This window comes from Lutra lutra, chromosome 1 (assembly GCF_902655055.1).
Source record: "Lutra lutra chromosome 1, mLutLut1.2, whole genome shotgun sequence".
Lineage (NCBI taxonomy): Eukaryota > Metazoa > Chordata > Mammalia > Carnivora > Mustelidae > Lutra > Lutra lutra.
In genome coordinates, this window is record NC_062278.1 from 77398647 (window position 1) to 77413987 (window position 15341).

The 15341-nt window shown below is 39.3% G+C and overlaps 2 protein-coding genes across 5 annotated transcripts in view; one reads left to right on the top strand and one right to left on the bottom strand.

Moving 5' to 3' along the window:
• Nucleotides 1-283: 283 nt before the first annotated feature.
• On the bottom strand, nucleotides 284-6064 carry SERP1 (stress associated endoplasmic reticulum protein 1). The gene is made up of 3 exons (XM_047727878.1): nucleotides 5554-6064; nucleotides 5178-5253; nucleotides 284-3935 (listed from the first exon to the last, which is right to left on the bottom strand). The coding sequence occupies exons 1-3, from the start codon at nucleotides 5635-5637 to the stop codon at nucleotides 3895-3897; spliced, it is 201 nt and encodes a 66-aa protein (XP_047583834.1). The 5' UTR covers nucleotides 5638-6064; the 3' UTR covers nucleotides 284-3894.
• A 146-nt stretch (nucleotides 6065-6210) lies between these two features.
• EIF2A (eukaryotic translation initiation factor 2A) overlaps nucleotides 6211-15341 on the top strand; it is a 34988-nt gene continuing 25857 nt past the window's right edge. The window contains exon 1 of one of the 4 annotated variants that reach the window (XM_047727810.1): nucleotides 6211-6337. In XM_047727810.1, the coding sequence (XP_047583766.1) occupies nucleotides 6310-6337 (28 nt within the window). In that variant the 5' untranslated portion in view covers nucleotides 6211-6309. The remainder of the gene's footprint in view (nucleotides 6338-15341) is intronic. The other 3 variants (XM_047727802.1, XM_047727830.1, XM_047727837.1) reach the window with 3 other exon arrangements.

Genomic DNA, 15341 nt, shown 5'->3' on the forward strand with positions numbered 1-15341 from the left:
AGATAATTTCCAAAGTTCCTTCTCGGTCTAAAATCAGTTATTTTCATTTCCTTGTTTCAGACTTCTTCATAACAATGAAAAAAGAAGAAAAACGTGTTACTTGTGCTTTTAATGACATTGAAATCATGGTTTTATTTAAATTTGCAAATTTGTTCTATCTGCATCCCGAAGTAGAAGTTCACACTGTGAAAAAAAGTCACACAATTTATTCACTGAAATTTTGTAATAAAAAGAATCTATGTAGGACATGACTCCATTTTCTTTCCTTTCTTTGGGGGGGGGGGGGGGGCTACCAGACTGATTTTTCAACATCACAGGTGAAAATTTTTAAAACAAAATACAGTAAGGTTATATAACAAAATACCTTTTAAAAATGTACTCTTGGATATGTTACAGTGAATAACATTACTGATTTGATCTATTTTTGTGCTGTACAGGAAATATCGATAGTAAATTTGTCACTTAAATTCATTTTCAAAAGACACTGCATCTATAAAAGGACAAGTTTTTTTAAGTTTGCAACATGCAAAAAAATTTTTTAAATTACTCGTTTTCCTAAAAGCAGAAGTAAAGAGCTCATGAAAACAGAAGTGTTGTGTGTGGACGTTCTGCAGTCATTCCTATGGTTTCTCTAGGATACCCCTGAGTCCGGAAATCTTGATTCTAGTTTCTGCTCTACCTCAACAAGCTCTGAGAGACTGGACACCATTTATCTGATTTTACTTTTCTTTTGAAACACTAACCACAAATATAGTCTTCACTTTGCGGTCTTTTCCCCCCACTACAGGACTGAAAGATACTTGAGTGCTGGGACTGTATTCACAGCTCTAACTCTGTATCTGGCACATAGCTCAATACTTACAGAATAAATGATTTTTTTCCCCCCTGTAAACTGGGGCAGTTAGACTAAACTACCCATGTCCTATCTTTAGGACTCTGTACTACAGATGAATTTACTTTGAATTAACTAAGTCCAGACGGCTGAATTTTCCCCTTCAGCTTGGCTTCTAGCCTTTATTGCTCATTTTTGGTCTTTTCAAATTAGGAAATTTCTGTTCTAATTCAACCTGAAGCTAACACAGTACAAGTAGCTAGAGTGGGATGAAGTTTTGACAGGAAATGATTCTCTAAGGGAAGGAACAGAGAATTTGCTGCTGAACCCAACTCCTGCTTCTTAAAGTTCTGGTTTGCACCTCAAACAGTATGTTAAAAAACTAAACAGGTAGGTAAAGACAAATCAAACGTCAAAACAATATCTAAGTGGAAAATTTGAGGCTCTAAATTTTTAGATACTATAAGAGCAATAAAATTTTGTTGATGATGAACCTCCCAAGAACACAATCCAGATCTCCATGATATTCCTTTGTGCCAGTAAAACCCCAGTAATCTCAGTGAGAAGAGCGATGGCCCAGCTGTTGAGTTCAGATACACACTTCTTTGATGTTAAGTCAAAGCCCATTACAATACATCCTGTTACAATGAAAAGCTTTCCTTATTTTGGAAGCCCACTCAATTATTTTGAGTAACATTATATACAACCCAATGGATACAATGAAATCACTGACAACTCCTCGAAATGTTAAAGGTAAATGACAAAGATTAATTGGATAATGTAGACAACCCCCCAATATTATCACACTGTGTTCAACACTGCATGACATAAAATCCAACTGGGAAAGGGAGACCGAAGGAACTGTGATTTTTCCTCGAATCAGACTTGGCTAATGAGATGAGGATAAACCCTAGGAAAGGAAGTATTTAGTTCACTGTGCTTTTAATGTATTTCTTGCTACTTATTCCCAGTTATAAACTTTTAATCTGTGTCTCTGAGTACTTACTTAACTCAAGTACAACATAATAGTAGGCATTCTTTAAAATAATTTTCTACTAACTATAAAAAGTACACTCCGATAAGAAATCTGTAAAATCATTTCCTTTTAGAAGGCATCAAATATTCAGGGAACTTTATTTTTAAAGGACAAATCAAGTAAGACATAGCTTTCATTGACCCAAACATGCATAATCCATCCTTAATATAAAATGTACTCAATTAGGAAATTACACATGAAATACAAAGGGAATGCAACTTTACATATGTAAATGATTGCTAGCCATAGCAATTTAACAGTCAAATTAATAAAGACGTACAATTAAAAAAAAAAAAAAAAAAAAAAAAAACCCTAACATCTTAAAGCCAATTATCTATACTAAACCAGAGGATATGGAATGGTTTCACTCAAAGCAAAGAATAAGGCACCTGCTATAAATTTAGAACAAAAACTTTCATTTTTAAAGTTACAATAAAATAGAATTAGTCAACCAAGACACTTGCTTCAAAGAGGGAAACAAGTCTAGGGTTGATTTCCTGGGTGACAAAGGCAGGTTAATAATGCAGATAAAAACCTGCCAATCCAAGGTCAGCTGATTCCTTCCCTGTTCTTGAGTAGTTAAGTTCCTAAACATTCTTACCTGCTCCTCTCCCTCATTCTCCCCTGTATTTAGGCGTATCAGAAGCTCTCTCTGAGGTTCACACTGTGCATGACTAGGTAGATTTCCCTTCTGTCCCTCTTAAGAGTTTATTTTAAGAGATATCCTGAGACAATTAACAAAGCAAATGAGCAGCTTTCTTTCCAATTCACTGATACACTCTCATGCTTTTTTTTTTTTTCAATCAAGTTATGACTACACATTTAAATAGCCTAAACTTTAAATTTTCTGGTACCAGAAAACCCAAAACCTGCCTTCTCACCCTTACCATTAGTGAAAAGAAACTTTGATCATAACCTATAGAATTATAAAACGAAGGGAAGACTAAACACTGATCCTTATCAGTAAATCCATTTAATTCCAGATGGCACTTTAGTCTGATGTATCTAGTACCTAACAAAATTTTAATCATAGATCTAGAAAATTATTTCCAAACTAAGTTTTTAGTTGATGTGCCTTTTTTGGTATTAAAAGTGCTATTCATGTGCTAAGATGTTTGATGGCACATTGGACTCATCAGTATGTCCTGATGAGACACCCAGTTTTAGTAGTATTTTTCCCTAACATGTTGTCTAGCATAGTAGACCTCTTTGATATATTAAAATAATTTTGGTGAATTTAATGGTGACATACTTTCCCTGACTTTACTCCACCACGGTAGCTTTTAGTGAAAATAAATTGACTCATTAAGTTACAAAATGCTCAATCAAGTTGTTTTCTTATGGCATTTCAGGTTAGTATAATTACTCATGCAAAATCCAAGGTAGTGTAACAGAAATAATATTGTTAAAACAGATGTTGTAGCTATAAGCATTTCCCTTTATATTAAGCATTTAGAAGCTTTTAAAAAATTTAGGTGCTAAAAGTTATGGGAAACTAGGCTAACTGTGTAGTTGTTCCATTATAAGCACTTTATTACAGGACTGTTACATAACCCTATACGGGAGTGTGCTTTCAATTCAAGATACAGTAATAAAGTGCCTAGCTATATAAAAATTGTAACTCCAAATTTTAAATTAAGCTAATTGCATTTACACATTAGGGTTAACAAAATCTAGACCCTTTCTACATAAATTTAATCTAATTATCTATAATGGATACTGTTTTAATAACCACATTAAAAAAATTTACTCTTTACTGACTGAATAAGTAGGGTCCACTACTGTAGCTTAACAATCAAATTTTATTGCTTTATTCATGTGGTGCTTTTGCAAGGCACTGTGGTATGGACTAGAAAACTTGGAATGACTTGTGAAGAAACCTTGGAATGACAAATGAAGGATGATATGAAAAGTCATTCTGAGGCAGGATGCTTTACTGAATTGTTTTTAACCAGGGTATCAAACATCAGGAATGAGTTCAAGTTAAAATTCACAGGAGAATGGAAACATCTTAAGGTCAGTCACTTCACATGCCCATCCTGATACTTTGAATAATCTGGAAAATTGCTGTAAAGAGAAAGAGCAAATGTTTTAGTAAGCATGCTTTGAATAAAATAGGTCTGGCACAATAAATACATATTAAGGTAGTTCACAAGAACCCAAGAGCACCTTTTCAATTACTTGCAAATGCTATACAATTTCACCGAAATAAAAAAGTAAAGACAAGCCTATTCTAAACAACTGAATGTCAAATTATATTTTTAAATTTCAGCTTCTCTGAATTTTATGTCTAAATGTCCAAGAGATTTTGCAATACGCAATCATTTCAGAAAGAACTTCAAGCACCAAAGCAAACAGGTTTTCTAGCATAGAATTATTTTGATTTATCCCCAAAATATTAAGTGTCCTTCTAAGGCCTGGCCTGTAATATAATCATGTTTCCTCATTCTCACAAAGCTGAAATTTGATAATCCTTAGGTTATGTAAATTGCTTGGCTCTTAGCCATTTATCAAGAAAGCTTCTAACTAGTAAGTTTAGGAAGGAGGCAAAGTGAAATGTTTAAGAAAAACCTCAGTAACTTTAGAATATCAGAATGTAAAAAACAAAAACGTGTACTTCAATATCAACAACTTAATATGCAACAATTTGCATATTAATAATAAATGAAGATAATAAATGAACAGAGGAAAAGATATTCTGTAATTTGTAGAGGCAAGAATCTATTACTTTAACAGCAGGTTAACCTGATATTTTTCCTACCATATGTCAAACGTTTCTTTAATCTAAAAACATTTATCTCATATATTAAGTTGCCAATCAGGTCCATTTCCTTTATACAGAATCAATTCTTTGCAAGAGCTTTCTTTACTTTATAAAATATACCCAATTCTGACATAAAGACATTAGACTCTGGGACACATTAAACTAAGTTCAATGTCTCTAACATACATCATGTTCCTAAGCTTTTTTGCAAATGTATCGATAATGAGGCTGCAAAACATTCTGAATTCTCATTCCGTGAGGCTTTTTTGTTTTGGTCTAAATTTCTTCCAACTTGATCATTACTAAGGACCTGACCTCTTTTTCTGATCTCCTGTGAGCACAAATCAACCTGTGAGAAGTTTCTGGAGCACCACCCTCTGTGCATATGTGGGACAAGTAATTCGGTTCAGATGAAGGAGACTTATGTGGGGCTCCCGGCAGGTAAGTTGAGAACTACGCTGGTAAGAGTCACTACTTATGGGTCACCACGTCATCCCAAACAGTACATCCAAAGCCCTACCCAACGGTAGCCCCCAAACACTTACCAGAACCACAAACAACAAAAATGAAGAGAGCCAATAACCAGGGTCCTACAGACGCCTTCTCTTCGGGAGCATTTCTCTGTAAAAATGAAGATTCCCTTTTCAAATGCAAAACCCCGCTCCGACCCCGGGCTCCTGCAGCCTACACCTCGGTCCAGGTGGCCGGGTCCTCTCAATTCACAGCTTTCCCCTGCGTTCCCGAACCGCCAAGCTCCGGCACCCACTTTCCCGAACCTCCCCCACCCTGCCCCCACCAACTTAGAGTCCAGCTCGCGGCCCCGGTCCCCTAGCTTCGGGTCTCGGGGAGAACTCGACGCGGCCCTACGACCCGGGCCTGAGCCTGGGCTGGCGGACCGAGGGTCGCTTGCCCTTTCCTTACCGAGGTCTTGGCGACGTTGCCGCGCTGGGTGATGTTCTTGCTGTGCTTCTCGTTGGCCATACGGATTCGCTGCTTGGCGACCATCTTCGCGGCGCCACCACCTGCCCCCGGAACCCCTTGGACGCGCACGCTCGCCTCCCCTTGGGCCGCCGCGACGCTCTGCTCCCGGTGCCTGCGCCGCCGGAGCTAGGAGGCTCTCAGGCGGGGCACTAGCTCCGGCCGCTGGGCCTGGGCTAAGCGAGCACGAGCGCCGAGCGCTAGCGGGGCGCGGGCCGCTGACTGACTGACGACGCCGGACTGGCCGGCCGAAGGCGGGCGCGCGGGACGACAGCGGGCTGCCGGGATATTTTTGCGCCGCCGCTCTGGCCGCCGCCGGGAGCGTGGAGTGAAAGAGGAAGGAAATGCAACGCAACAACCGGGCAGTGCCGTCCGTAACCTCGAACTACTTCGGGTTCGGCTGCCAACGTCAGCACTGGACGGGATCCGCCCCGCGGAAGCGCGGGCTCCGCCTGCTGAAACAGAAAAGGGAGGACGAAGCCTAGCCTCCCGACGCCCTTAAAAGTGTTGCCCCGGAGCTGCGCGTGCGCTTTCGGGCTCCTTTCCGCTACTCTCTCCAACCGGAAGTGAATTGGCCCCGAGGCTTGTGACACCGGAAACAGCTCTGCGCGGTTTCCACGCTTGAACAGACGTGTAGGGGCCGGGTTTGGCCCTCCTGAACTCTGACCCAAGCGCGTGGGTTTCTCTTTCCGGGACAAAATGGCGCCGTCCACGCCTCTCCTGACAGGTGAGTCCTGAACAAGCGAGGGACTGTTTTTCAGAGCACTTTCTTTTTGTGTCTTTGCTCTTGGGGATAACCCGAGAAGCATTGGTGTCTGATGCACTTTTCCTTGTGGGTTGTGGAAGATCTCGAAGGCCTTTTGGGTTTCTTGGTGTAGCGTGGCAATAGGAAGTGAGGCCCCCGCCTCTGGGCCCCAGCATTCCCCACCCTTTTGGCCCATCCATCATTCCTCCATGTCGCTTCAAGTTCCACTGGAATTGGGGAAGGAAGATAAGATCAGAAGGTGCTGGTTGAATTTGTTACCCCGGGTCTGCAGCACTGGTTTTATACGAACCCTCATCTGGTGACAGACCTTGTTGACAGTGAGAAATCATTTATCCCTTTAATAAGGAACAAACAAAAACAAATGATTAAGATCCTAGAATGAGCACACATATTAAATATACCTGAACTTAAGTAATACCAAATTCTGTGCTCCTTGCTTTAATTAGATTAGAATAGAGAATAGAATAGAGAGAGTAGAACTGTATTAGTATAGATTTAAAGTGATGAAAGTGTGCTCTGGGATTGTAGCAGTGAGTGTTATAGAAATGATCTGGCAACGTTTGCTGTTGAAATGGTTATGAGCATTTTCGAATTTGAACATGAGAGGATTCCTGAGATTTTGAAGTGGAGTTAGAGTTTATAATTTTGGAAAAAATAATTAACTTAGTCTTGGACTGTGTCCGAGAAGACTGGACTACAGTATCGGTTGGGATTCTCATATGACTATCAAGTAAAGAGAAAGGTGTTGGGAAAGAAAAGAATAGAGACTTTTTAAAAGTCGTGGACAGCTTATGTAGAAGGGAGAAGGTCATTAACAGAAAGGTTGTCTACTTTTTTTTTTTTTAAGATTTTATTTATTTATTTGACAGACAGAGATCACAAGTAGGCAGAGAGAGAGGCGGAAGCAGGCTGTCTGCTGAGCAGAGAGCCCGATGCGGGGCTCGATCCCAGGACCCTGAGATCATGACCTGAGCTGAAGGCAGAAGCTTAACCCACTGAGCCACCCAGGCGCCCCAAGGTTGTCTACCTTTGAGGAATAGGGTTATGTCCCCTTGAGACTTGAAAGGAACCTTTAAAAACTTGCACTTTTTCCCATTCTGCATTTTAGGATCTTTATTATTAAGCACCACGTCCACTCATTTCAGTCTGGCTACCGCAGTTCCTTCATCAGATATTTTTATCAAATGCTGACTGTAATTTGTTAGATGATTATGCCAGGCAGATACTGTTTTAAAAGGCATAATTACATAATTAAATGAATTTTTTCCACTGGCTTCATAAAGATAACTTGTATGTTCACATTTTTGGAATACTAAATGCTTATTTGAACTCTAATAAAAAAATAGTACATTAAAATTATCTATAAATTTTTCTCCTTTAAAAATCCTTACAGGGTCTTCTTCATGCTTACAGGGTAAATTCCAGTTTAGCATAGAATGTGGAACCCTTCATAATCCTTGAAAAGCTCTTTGCATCCCCCTCTCCCCCCGGCTTGTGCTCCATCAGTATTGAACTGCTTATAAAAAACTGCTTATAAAACCCTTGAGAAATGAACTTCTTCAGTCTAGGATTATCCTGTTCCTCTTGATTTGACTTACTTCTTTTCATCTTTAAAATTCATTTCAAACATCATTGCTTTTTGAAGTTTTTTTCCACTCTTCCCAGATGATCAGTCAGTCCTAGGCTATTTTTGTACTTCATATATACTTGAATTTTTTTTTTTTCCACATAGGTTAATTATCTGGTTGTTTAGATGCTTTTCTGCCTTGCTAGACTGTGAACTTGGTAGTGGGGGCAGAGTTTTACTCCTCCCTGACTTCTCAGTACTAGGTACAGTGCATGGTAAACAATAGACACTCTAAATGTTTGTTGGAGGAATAAGTTAATGAAGGATCATCACTTCATTTACAGTCAAATTAACTAAGAATGACAATTTTCTTATAATGCTTAAAATCAAGGACTTTGTAAGAGCTTAAAGGTCAACTAGTCTTTCTGTTCCTCATATTCTCATATTCATGGAGACCCAGAGAGATTGTTATTCCAAGTTGGCAGAATCAGGATTATATTTAGTCATTCAACTCCATGGTCCATTTTTCTTTTACTTAAACATACAGATTAATTTTGTAAACATTGTTAGCGTAGATATTTCAGCCAATAATAGATTCTTTTACTTCCAACATCTTTTTTTAAACTTAGACTCATGGAATTTTAGAGTTTAAAATAATTTGGACATTGTTAAGTAAATTTTGGTAGACATAACTTTTAATTGGAAATGATAAAAAGCCAAAGCACACCTGTGTGGCTCAATCCATTGGGCATCCGACTGGATTTCAGTTCAGGTCATGCTCTCGGGGTCATGAGATTAAGCCACTCTTGAGTTGGGCTTTGGGCTCTGCGCTCTGTGGGGGATCTGCTTGGGATTTTTTCCATTTCTCTCTCCCTCTGCCCCTCCTCCTGCTTGCATGTGTGCACTCTCTAAATAAATAAATAAATGTTTAAAACAAAATTCATTCTCACGCTAATGCTCTCCATGTTTACATTCAACCAGCTCAGCAGCCCCAAAGGAAAGCATGTTTTTTGCCAATCTCAATGCTGTCTGTTTGGCTTGGCTTGGCTGGGTCTTGCTTATCTTTGAATCATTCAGTTGTTAATCGAATCACCAGGACCAAATTATATTCTCATGCTTCGACAGTTTTCCCTGGAAAATTAGAGTCTTCTAGAAGGTGGATTCTGGATACCAGGCATGTAAAACAGTGGTCCTTATGTGAAACCCATATTTCTAATCAGCTTGCCTGGTTGAGGCCACTGAGTTAATTTATTCAAAATGGAGTCATTGTCCTACATTGATAGGTACTGCAGTGGATGTAAGGATTGGAAAAAGTATCCCATTATAATGATCACCATATCCCTGGCATAGAACCCTTGTTCGTTGAAACCTAGTAGTTTTCTTATATTAATTCAGGCCTAGAGCAATAAGTGGTATATGAGTATCCAGAAAGGCTACTAATTTTTAAAAAGATTATTTAAATACAATATTTAATATTCTTGATTTTAAACAGTTTTTCTGTGTGAAACTCTGGCATTTATTTGTTGCTTTACTGAAAAGAGCTGTTCACGTTCTAGGTTTTTCTTTCTAATAGAGCATGTTTCCAGATCCCCTTTTTTTTTTTTTTTAAGATTTTATTTATTTATTTGAGAGAGACAGTGAGAGAGAGCATGAGCGAGGAGAAGGTCAGAGAGAGAAGCAGACTCCCCACGTAGCCGGGAGCCCGATGCGGGACTCCATCCCGGGACTCCAGGATCATGACCTGAGCTGAAGGCAGTCGTCCAACCAACTGAGCCACCCAGGCGTCCCCAGATCCCCTTTGATTACAGGGGAAGATCATTAAAAACAGATCATAGCAACTCTCAGTACACTATATTAAACTATCTCTACAGTCTATTCAATGTTTTGCATTCAGTCATTTCTAATTAAAATGAATTTCTTGGGGCACCTGGGTGGCTCAGTGGGTTAAGCCTCTTCCTTCGGCTCAGGTCATGATCTCAGGGTCCTGGGATCAAGTCCAGCCGCAGGCTCTCTGCTCGGTGGGGAGCCTGCTTCTCCTCACTCTCTGCCTACTTGTGATCTCTCTCTCTCTGTCAAATAAATAAATAAAAATCTTTAAAAAATAAAAAATAAAAATAAAATGAATTCCTCATTAAAAGTCATGTAGAAAAATTGTTTTCATTACTGAAAATAACTTTTGAATTCTTATTTATGTTTTTGCTTTTGTTAACTTGTAATACAATTTATGTTCTGTTATGAATCTGATTTTGTGTCTTCTAATACACTGTGCATATCCATTTATTCTTGTATAAGTTACTGAAACTGATTAAATCCAGTAAAGTATCTTAGTGGTTCCAAAATGTCTTATAGCACTTTATGTTATTTTATTTAAGCATTTTAGTTATGCTTGTTGTTATTATATTATTTAAGCATTTTAGTTATGCTTCTGTGTAAGGAGGTGTGAAATAAAATATTTGCTTTAAATAGTGATTGTAGGGGCGCCTGGGTGGCTCAGTGGGTTAAAACCTCTGCCTTTGGTTCAGGTCATGATCCCGGGGTCCTGGGATCAAGCCCTGCATCGGGCTTTCTGCTCGGCGGGGAGCCTGCTTCCTTCCCCTCCCCATTTGCCTCTCTGCCTACTTGTGATCTCTGTCTGTCAAATAAATAAAATCTTTAAAAAAAAAAAAAAAGAAAAGAAAAAAAATAGTGATTGTATGTATGAACAAGACTGTAGTGACCCAATATGATTTTTATGATGAATTCAATTGATAATTAGTCCCCCTAAAATAGACATATCTGTTATAAGAATATAACCACCAGTATCACCAGTTTTAAAGTAGCTCTAGTTTGTACTTTTTTCTCATGGACTTTGTTTTTATCTTAGTACAAAAATCTTGATCTATTCAATTTTTAATTTTATTTATTTTCTTTTTTTTAAAGAATTTATTTATTTATTTGACAGAGATCACAAGTAGGCAGAGAGGCAGGCAGAGAGAGGTGGGGGAAGCCGGCTCCCCGTTGAGCAGAGAGCCCGATGCTGGACTCGATCCCAGGACCCTGAGATCATGATCCGAGCTGAAGGCAGAGGCTTTAACCCACTGAGCCACCCAGGCACCCCCAATTTTTTATTTTAATGAAACACTTTTATTTGGTATTCTTAAGCAAATCCATTCTTGAGAAATGTTGAATAACTTTTTTCCAGGGGTATCTGGGTGGCTCATTCGGTTAAGCATCTGCCTTCCGCTCAGGTCATGATTTCAAGGTCCTGGGATGAAGCCTCACGTTGGGCTCCCTGCTCAGCGGGTGGTCTCCTTTTCCCTCTCACTCTCCCTCTGTGTGTCTCTCGAACAAACAAAATCTTTAAAAAAAAAAAAAAAAGAAAAACAAAAACTTTTTTCCAGACTTTTGATTGGCTTAATTTCTTGCCATATTTTGAAAAAGCATTATAAAAAATGGTGGTCTTTTATAAAGCCTTATATTTTGGTATAATTTAAGACTTATAAAAAGTCACAAAAACAATAAAGGGAGTTCCTAGTGTACCCTTCACCTAGCTTTCTCCAGTGATAATATATAATCATAGTACATTATTAAAACTAGGAAATTGGTGCTTGTACAGGAATATTTACTAAACTATAATCCTTATTTGGATTTCACCAGTTTGTGTACTAAGAAATTTTATCACATATGTAGATTCATGTAACCACCACTGTCATAATATAGAACTGCTCCATCATTGCAAAGAAGATGCTACCCTTGGGGATCCTGGATGTCTTATCCATTTGAGCATCCAACTCTTGATTTTGGCTCAGATTATGATCGCAGAGTGGTGAGGTCAAGTCCCATGTTAGGCTCTGCCCTGGGTGTGGAGCCTACATAAGATTGTCTCTGCGCAACCCCTACCCCTTACCCCTCACTGTACGCGCTCTCTCTCTAAAAAAAGAAGAAAAAGATGCTATCCTTTTATAGTCATACTCTTCTTTCTACTCTAACCATGGGCAACTACTGATCTATCCTCAGTGATTTTGTCATTCCGAGAATGTTATATAAATGGAATCAGAACATACAACTTTTTGGATTTTTGTTTTAAAACTCTTTATTTAGAATGTGAACATGTGCATGTTGAAAAGAAGTTGATCAATTTCACTCAAGATTTTGCTTCTCTAGAAACATACTAAAACCAGGAACTGAAAACCACATGAGACTGAATGCTTCTTGAGTGACACTCAAGAGTGACACTTCTTACACGGACTTTTCTGTCGAGTGTTGCCTTTTAAGATTTTGAGTTAACAATCTGTATGAAAGAGGGTAGGTTAAGTAGTTTTTATTTCTCACTGCTACTCTGTCTCAGTCCATTCAGGCTCCAGTAACAAAAATATCATAGAGTGGGTGGCTTAAACAACATTTATTTCCCATACTTCTGTAGTCTGGGAAAGTCTACTTCAAGGTACTGGAAGATTTGATTGTTTGGTGAGAACCTGTTTACTGATTGAAAGAGAGCCATTGTCTGCTGTGTCCTGCATAGGGCTAGGAGGGGCTAGGAGGGGCGAGGGAGCGCGAGGGAGCTTCCTGGAATCTCTTGCTTTCAGGTGTCTCTTTTATATGGGTGCTAATCCTATTCCCGGGGGCTCTGCTGTCGGAATCTAATCACCTCCCAGAGGCCTATCTCCAGATACCACCACATCAGGGATTAAGTTTCAACATTTGAATGATGTGGGTGGTAAACTGTCTGTAGTAGGCGCTTTGGAGTTTTCCACCTGTCTTAGTTTGGTATGAAGATATGAAATATACAAAATATGTGTTAATCATTTATATCAGCAGTAAGGCTTCTGGTTAGCTGTAGGCTCTTAGTAGTTAAATATTTGGAGGAGTCAGGTTATTCACAAATTTTGAGTTACACCGGATCCAGCACTCCTAACCCCTGTGTTCAGGGGTCAACTGTATAATGTATAAAAACTTTGAATTTCACCCCAACTATAACATTGTGGTTGCTGATAACAGAAAAATGAACAAATATGGAGGACCAAGTCATTAGTTCCAAGTTCATGAGAACACAAGGGGCTGAGATGAGATCGATAAAGCTTATTTTTTCTGTTTTGCCAGCCACTTCAAGCGTTTATGTTCTCAGGGTCAGCAGTTAAAACAGAACATGGTTTGATTGCATCATCTTGTGGCACATTTTCTCATTACACTGCAACTTCATTGGGACTTCACTGACGATATGCTGTTTTATTTTCCTAGGTCTATATGTAAATTCTGTAAGAGAGCCGTTAGTGTGTTAAACCACAATAGCAGCTTGCGGGAGGGACCTCATTAGGCCGACAATTGTATATAGCCTATTATTAAAGTGTAATCTGGAAACTAATAAACTCCCTAGTTTGGTAAATTTACTTTTTATTAAACCCTGAGATAAGTGTTTGTTAAAGCTGTTGTTATAGTATTAAGAAAAGAATGGCCTGGGGGTGCCTGGGTGGCTCAGTGGGTTAAAGAAAAGAATGGCCTATTCTAAATGCTAATGAGTTGTACTTTACGTTACAGCAAATGATTCGGTGATGAGAAATAGCACTGTTTTGCCTGTGTAGTAAAAGAATTCTGATGCTACCCTTGATCTTAGCCAAAAAACTGAGAAGCAGTTGAGAATTTTGATGCTAGAGAATTATAGTTCATAGTTTTAAAATCTCAGTGTTTCATTCAAGGCATAACAATAGACTGAGCTCCTTTGAAATTATTGCCTTGAATGCAGTTATGGATTCATTTTTTTAAATCCCTCAAGCCTAGCACACAGAGCTGTGAAGGGACCAGATCATATACAGCCTTGCCTTGTAAGTTGTGTAGTGTTACAAGTCTTGATACACGCAGAACACTTCCCTAGGCTTCATTCTATTCAAGGCCAAATGACCTGTAACAGTTTGACCATTCAGTCTACTGCTTGCATGTGAGGAAACATGGTATGGACTTGTATACTTGTGGATATCTAACAAGCAACTCATCATTTAGTTGTGTGTTTATTTATCTTGGTCCCTCCACTAGAGTGGAAGCTCCATGAGGGCATAGTTTTTTTTTTTTTCTTGTTCATCAGTGGTTCTTTTCCTTAGTAAGTTCCTGACTTTAAATTACTTACTTTGGGACTATAAGTTATATTACTTTCAATATCTGAAAATTGAACTAGTTAATTCTCAGGTAGAAAATCAGTGTAATGATGGGGCTCCTGGGTGGCTCAGTTGGTTAAGTGTCTATCTTTGGATCAGGTCATGGTCCCAGGGTCCTGGGATCAAGCCCTGAATCAGGCTCCCTGCTCCATGGGGAGCTTGGTTCTCCCTCCCTTCTCCCCAGTGCTCTCTCTTGCCCTCTCTGTCTCTGTCAAATAAATAAATCTTTAAAGAAAAAAAAAGGAAAATCAGTGTTATGAGAACTGTACCTTGAGAAGGAAAATGGAGCCAAGAGTGGCCCTGTTTACCAGTTGTGCTGCTTTCTCACTAAAAGGAAGAGTGGAAGATTTGTGAACAGCTGGCAGAAAAGGAAGCAGATAGAATTACAACCATGAACCTTAGTATAAGTTTTTCTTCTATTCAGTGCTTAACTGTTGCTGCTAGCAAGAATTTTAGCCGACAAAATAGTAACTCATCACCAGGTTCTGCCAGTCTTACCTCTTAAATATTGAACACACACTCACCATTTCCACTGCACCCCACCATTTCCAAGTATCCATACTTTCCTGTGGGGCCACTGCAGAACTGTCTTGAATAGTCTTATCCAGTCTTTCTTCCAGTTTATTCTCTATGCTGGACCAGATTGACCTTTTCAAAATGCAAAACTGGTTCTTGAAATTCACCTAGGGGCGCCCGGGTGGCTCAGTAGGTTAAGCCTCTGCCTTTGGCTCAGGTCATGATCTCGGGGTCCGGGGCTCGAGCCCTACATTGGGCTCTCTGCACAGCGGGGAGCCTGCTTCCCCCGCTCTCTCTGCCTGCCTCTCTGCCTACTTGTGATCTCTCTCTCTCTCTCTCTGTTGAATAAATAAATAAAATCTTTAAAAAAAATTTTTTACCTAAAGCCCTTTAGAAGTTTCCCACCTTAGGCCACAGACCAACGTTGCCTAACTTAGGCCACAAGAGATCGTACTTGGTCTGAGCCCTGTTTTCTTCTCCAGCTCAGTTACTTCCATAAAGGCTTTTAGTTGCTTCTGAAGCTCTATCATCTCTTTTGCCATGGAGTTTTTGCACTTGTTGCTGTTCTCTTTGCTTGTTAACTACTATCCATCCTCCAGAACTCAGCACACAAATCCTGTACTCCAGGACACTTTCCCTAACCTTCCATTTTTAGATCAAAACTCCCTGTTATTCACTGGATTAGCTCCATAAATCTTTACTTTATGTACTAAGTGTACTAAGCACACTTACAGAATTCCATGTATTTGACTGATTA

Bases quoted from the DNA above. Each gene is read 5' to 3' on its own strand.
- SERP1 (XM_047727878.1), bottom strand. From the start codon at position 5,637: ATGGTCGCCAAGCAGCGAATCCGTATGGCCAACGAGAAGCACAGCAAG. The intron at 5,254-5,553 runs GTAAGGAAAGGG...TCATTTTTACAG, and splicing joins GCAACGTCGCCAAGACCTCG to AGAAATGCTCCCGAAGAGAA. The intron at 3,936-5,177 runs GTAAGTGTTTGG...TTCTCTTTACAG, and splicing joins TTTTGTTGTTTGTGGTTCTG to CAATTTTCCAGATTATTCAA.